Raw genomic sequence first — 5,993 nt, forward strand, 5'->3', positions numbered from 1 at the left:
TATATATATATTTGTCAAATGCATGTCAGGGATATTTTTCAATTAAAATATTCTGTTTCGTGATTACAGAAATAATCATACTATTCCTTGCTCATTGAAATGTATAGCAAAGGAAGTAAACATTGTATTTAACTCCACCCTTGATATTGCTAAATTTCCTATTCTTATTTTTCTCTGCACAGTCGAGACACACCAAAAAAACATGTGTCTGTAGAATTTTTTCCCCATTAAGTAGGTGCATCGAGGGCTCTACGGCCTGCTTTACGCTTCCTGAAGTGTTCTGTGGCTGTCTTTGTTCCAGTTCTGGAGGTGCGACTTGCAGGCCACAGATGCGACTTGCAGCACTCTGATTAGGGGGGGACCCGCAGCCCAGGTAGCCCTCCCCAGTTGCCTGGGGATGCGGGAGGCCCGAGCCTGGCTGTCCCTCAGGACCAGGGCAGCGCTCCAGACTCTCACACACCGTCCTGTGCCTCGCAGGTGTCTACATTCTCACCACGGCGCTGATCCCTGTGCTGGAGAAAGAACATGACCCCAGAGTGGTGAGTGACTTTTGGGATATCTTGTAAATATTGACAAAACATTCTGTAAATAAACAATTTTGTTCCTGGTGTGAATTCCAACATGTTTGTTACAGCTATTTGAAAGCGCCATTCTGCCCACATTCAAATTCAGTCTGCAGGCCCCCCGGGGTTTCTGTTTAATAATCTAAAGCCCAGCCTCCATGCACTGGCCAGGACAGTGTTGGGTGGGTCTGGAGTGGAGCTGACAGAGGCTGGAGGGCCCAGCTCAGGTGAGGCTCAACACTGGCTGCTTCCGGGGGACCCCCATGCTGGGAGGAGCCCCACCCCTGAATGCTCTCCTTGATGTAGGGGAGACTGCCTGGGAACCCCATGCCCCTGATCTCAGGGGCCCTCCCTGTGCCTCTGGCCATGGCTGGGTGGCTGCTACCCACTTGTTCCCCACAGATTCCCTGTGCAGAGAGAGGCACAGCCGTGCAGAGAGCCAGCCCCGGCAGTTTGCTTCTGAGAGCTGGCAGAGCACTGGGGGAAGGGAGCTTCCAGGAGGCTGCGTTTAACTCTGTCTACCCGGCACGGACAGGCTGAGGAGTTAGCCTCTATTAAGGGGTCTCTGGGACAGAGAAGTCAGGAGAAGATGGCTTGTGTAGTTACCGCCTCTCTGCAGACTAACAGCCCCCACCTTCAGGTGTCTGGTCTCAATTCCTGACACCTGTGCCTAGGCCGCCTTCACAGGGCAAAAGGGATTTCAAAGATGTGACTTAAGTTAGGAGTCTTGAGTTAGGGCGTGGATTCTGGGTTATCCAGGTGGGTCCAAGAAGTCATGGGGTCCCAACAGGAGCGAGAGAGATGTGACAAGGGGATGCAAGGAGAATGGAGCCACCACAAACCAAGGGACACAGTATCTGTGGAAGCTGCGGAAGGCAAAGGTTCCGGACTGCAGAGGGAATACAGCTAGCTCCGCTGACCCTGGATGTTAACCCACCGAGCTACTGGACACTGACTCAGAACTGTCAGGGGGCCCCGTCAGTGGTGCTCTAAGCCACCAGGTTTGTGGTGGTTTACTGTAACAGCAACACGGAAGCAATACAGTGCTTGGCAGAAGAGGAATAGGTGGGTATTACAAATTGTTTATACATTTCCATTGTATTCATTACAGATAACAGTCTCCTCAGGAGGGATGTTGGTTCAGAAACTGAATATCCATGATCTCCAGTCAGAAAGGACGGCCTTCAATGGGACGATGGTCTACGCACACAACAAAGTGAGCGGTTTTCTCTGGGCTGCATTTCATCCTTGCCACACAGACTCCTCTCCAAGGGATCTACGCTGGTTACACATCCACCTGGGTCTTAGTGATTCACAGCAGAATCACCAGAAATGTTTCTTGGCCAGGAGGCAGTCGTAGCTCTGCTCAGGCTGGGGTGCACCTCCTGAAAGCAGCCACGAAAGCCGCCTCCTCTTCTCCGTGTCTACAGACCCACAGAGGTGGCGGCAGTAGCTGGAGATGCATGATCAGAAGCCCAGCAGTGTCTGAGCAGATCTGCTCTGAGAATAAGAGCCCTTCTCTCTCCTCTGGACAGCCCCCCTCCCTGAATGAACAGATGCTACAGTGGGGATGCTGGGCTCCCCAGACACTGTTAGTCCTGAAAAACAAAGGCAAGGTGCTGATCCATGTTTGGTCCTAACAGAAAGGCTGGTCTTGCCGCCTGTCTCAGCTATAGCTCTTTTCGAAAGCCCATTGTAGAGCGCCCCATGTTCAGTCCTTGCTGTTAGTGCACCTGATCGTGCTCCCTGCTGCTTGTGAAGCTGTTGTGTCCATCAGCCTCGCCTTGGTGAGGTGACCGCCTCTGCAGAGCGCCCTGTCCAGTGCTTCTGCACCTCCCCCACCCTGCCCCATGTACCCTGCTTTTGCTCACTTATCTCCAAATCCTGGTGGGTTACTTCTCATGACCTCCCACTGGTTGCCAAGGGGACCTGGGAATAAGCCACTTGTTCATAAATGACTGGGAATTCTTGCAAAGCAAGATCAAACCACCCAGTGGCTGGGCAGTGGTCTTAGTTGCTTGAGGCTTGAATGGGAGTACTTGATGATTTAAAAAATAATGCCACTGCTGAGTTCTCTAATCACCTCCAGGGTGTTCCCCACACTCAAAGGTGGGAGTTATTTCACCGTAATGGACACTCAGTGTCACCGTGTGCTGGGGGCGGCCTCTGCGCTCACTGAGCTTAAGGCATCAGCAATTTGTGGAGGAGGAACATCCCTGCATTGGGCTTGCATTTCACGATGCGCCGTGTCCAGGGAAGTCCAGCGGCGTGTTGTGTGCTGCTCACCTGTGTGCACCTTTGCGCCTTCTGAGAAGGGTAGGACGCAGCACTGGGTTGTCAGACGTGCTGGGGAAGAGAGTGAGATCTGTGCGCAGACCAGGGCTGGGGGAACCAGGTGCCCTCAGCCAGTGGCGCCTCTCCCACCTGAGGGTGCCTTCTCTCTCCCCTCTGGTCACCCTCGCCCTGTCCAGCGGCAGCAGGTGGTTCTGACCGAGCGCTGGGCCCAGCGGCATCCGGCCATCCACTTCTCATCAATGCATCCCGGCTGGGTCGACACCCCAGGTAGGTCGTAGCCTTTAATTTCCACGTCGCTATGTTTCATCTAAAAATATCTGAGCAGCTGCAGGATTGAATCTCCCCAGGAATGACCTAAAACCAGTGTAATGAGGGCTAAGGAGCTGCTTCATTTCCATTTGAGAGGGGCAGTGTGGACTAGAAAGGGAGACTACTCCTGGGGGCAGCGCTTTGGGGTTCAGCTGCCTGGGGCCCCGCCAAGGCGCCTTAGGCGAGGTGTGCTGGGGGCCTGGGGGGTGACTGGGGCACCACAGTGTGTGATGGCTTGCCCCTTGATGCTGGCAGCCTAGAGACAGCGGGAGGTGGTGGGTGCTGGCTTTCCCTCCTTTGAAGGAGTGAGCGGAGGCTGGAGGAAGTCAAGGGAGCCCCTGGTGCCTCTCCACTGGCCAAGTTCCTGGAGTCAGGGAGTGTGTGGGTACACACAGCTGTACCCAACTTTTATAAATATACTTAATTGTTCATGTACGTTTATTGGTAAAAATCTTGGAATATATATCTTTTGTAAACAACAACAACAAAAAAAAGGTGACTGGTAGGTGATAACCACTAGGGGCATGACTGGAATGATCTAGAAGCATGTTGGAGCAACAGGGAAGGAGAGCAGAACCTACTTCTGGATCTGCTTCTGCCAACTCGTGGCCGGGGCAGGGCAGACCTGGGGCTTCCTGCTGCAGCTCTTCCCCCCTCTCCCAGCAAGGGAGCTGCGTGGTCACAGCAGACACCCCACAGTAACCCTCAGTGCAGAGGCTGCCCTCAGGGCTGCATGGTCCTCACTGCCCTGAGGACCTGAGGCGGGCACTCAGGTCACACCCATTTAGAGAGAAAGAAACTGAGGTGTGGGAGGCCGGGACCCCTCCGGTGGGGCCTGTCAGCTGGTGCTCGCCCTTCTGAAAGCCAGCTTACTGGAAGCATCGGCTTCTGTAATACATCCTTGGAATTCATCCTAAGAAATAATTAAAGATATGAAAACCAGATTGTTTATCACAGCACTGGATAGGAGAGCAAGGGAATAAATTATTGAACACCTGTACAAAAGAAATCTGTTCAGACTTGCAAACTGCGTGACTAATGTCAGTGGGAAAGGAAATGTCTGTACTATATCCTTAAATGAAGGTATCGGCTTCCAAAATAGTACATGCCGTATCATCCTATTTTTGTTATACCCACCCCCATAGAGAGAGTGTGTTGGTGCGGCGGCACATCCCACGGAGACCTGGCTTGGGGACTTGGCACAGATTAGCCCTCGATGCAGAGCTGAGGCAGTGTAGCAGTCTCCTGCTGAGTGCAAAGGGGGTGTTCTCAGCAAAGCATACGGGGAGAGACAAAGGCTGGGGGCATCAGGGAGTGTCTTCTGGATTCTTCTCAGTTCCTAACTGTATGGACCCTTCTAACCAGGGTGAGCTCCATGGGGCCATAGAACCCCCAGCCTCTTGTGCCCCCAACATCAACTTGTCACAGAGCCTGTGTTACTTAGCAAGCCCAGCCCCAGCCCTGGCGTCTGGGGGTAGGAGCAATCCGCCATCTTGTGCCCACAGGTCACAGAGCAGTGCCTGGGCCTCTCAGCCTGTCTGGGGACACACAGATGCATGTCCTGTGTGAGGGCCATGACAGAAGGCTCAGACTCCTGCCCTCTGCTCATCAGTAGTTCTAATTTTCCACAATAAATATTTATTTTTCTGGAAAAAATATTGTAATTTTAAAATGAGTGTCTTAGATGAGATGGTCCTTTCTACTGAAATCTTTTCATCTCACTGCCTCTCAAATGCTGTTTTCGCTGGTTGCTTTTCCCCCCTTGGCTTCACGAGAGAATGATTTTTGCTTCTCAATGTGCTCACTTTAGAGACGCTTTGTTCTCTGAGGTCTGTGGGTAGGTGGGGGTGTAGCCTGCAGTCCGCTCTGAGCTGCCTGTGGCGAGTTGCGGGCTGGCAGCCAGTCATAGGGACTGGACACTAGATGCGGAAACTCTGTGAGCCCCAGGGCAGAAGGGGGCTTGCCCTCCTCCCTTCAAAGAAGACAACACTCCAGCAATCCAAGACACCGCCAGCCAGGCTCCTCAGACAGGTTCATCATTTCAGAACTGGCTTACCCAGGAGGCAGCAGATTGAGCGTTCAGTCCCCTCTTGGCCTCAGTTCAACCCACCCCTCATGGAGAGACAGTTTTTTAGGATAGAAAGGAGTACTGCTGGGATTCTGTGGGGTTCTGCTGTCAGGGAAGGGGCTTGTCTGGGTGCTGGTGCCATGTGGCCTGGGGCACCTGGGCCTCAATACACTCAGGATCTGGTGAGCGGCATTTCCTACCCAGGCTGCTGGGCAACCCCTTAGGTCTTTGCAACAAGTCGTTTGAAATCAATTGTGGAATAGTTTGGGGAAATGCTATTTTGAAGTAGAAAACATTTTGTGACTCTATTCATTGTCATCACCACAAACACCTGCAAATGCTGTCCTGTGTCTTGCTTCTTGCAGCTGTGAGGCAGTCGATGCCGGGGTTCCACGCCAGGCTCAAGGACAGGCTGCGCTCCGTGGCCCAAGGGGCAGACACCGTGCTGTGGCTAGCACTCAGCCCTGCCGCCCCCCTGCAGCCCAGTGGCCAGTTCTTTCAAGGTGACTTCCTCCCTGTGTGAAGGCTGCTTATGCCTTCGTTCTCCAAAACCACAGTGGGGGCCTCTGAGGAGGGCCTTTTTCTCCATGAATCTTGGGGGTGGGAATATCCCCCTTCCTGTGATTGTGCCCAGAGAGAGATGCCCTTCACCCATGTGAGGTGTTTTGTGTGGTGCCTCACCTTTGATTTTGCAAGCCCCTCTCCCAGCTTCCTATTGCTTTTTCTGAACTAGGTGGGTCCCCGGGTGATGAGCCCAT

At 53.0% G+C, this 5,993-nt stretch overlaps 1 protein-coding gene across 1 annotated transcript in view; it reads left to right on the top strand.

Moving 5' to 3' along the window:
• Positions 1–5,987, top strand: part of DHRS12 (dehydrogenase/reductase (SDR family) member 12) — a 45,262-nt gene extending 39,275 nt beyond the window's left edge. Inside the window, exons 6-9 of the mRNA XM_004680342.2 lie at positions 478–539; positions 1,675–1,779; positions 3,035–3,125; positions 5,601–5,987. Coding sequence (XP_004680399.1) covers positions 478–539; positions 1,675–1,779; positions 3,035–3,125; positions 5,601–5,758 — 416 coding nt within the window. The 3' untranslated portion in view covers positions 5,759–5,987. The remainder of the gene's footprint in view (positions 1–477; positions 540–1,674; positions 1,780–3,034; positions 3,126–5,600) is intronic.
• The last annotated feature ends 6 nt before the right edge of the window (positions 5,988–5,993 follow it).

Source organism: Condylura cristata, unplaced genomic scaffold (genome assembly GCF_000260355.1).
Source record: "Condylura cristata isolate star-nosed mole 26May11 unplaced genomic scaffold, ConCri1.0 scaffold00010, whole genome shotgun sequence".
In the NCBI taxonomy this organism is placed as follows: domain Eukaryota; kingdom Metazoa; phylum Chordata; class Mammalia; order Eulipotyphla; family Talpidae; genus Condylura; species Condylura cristata.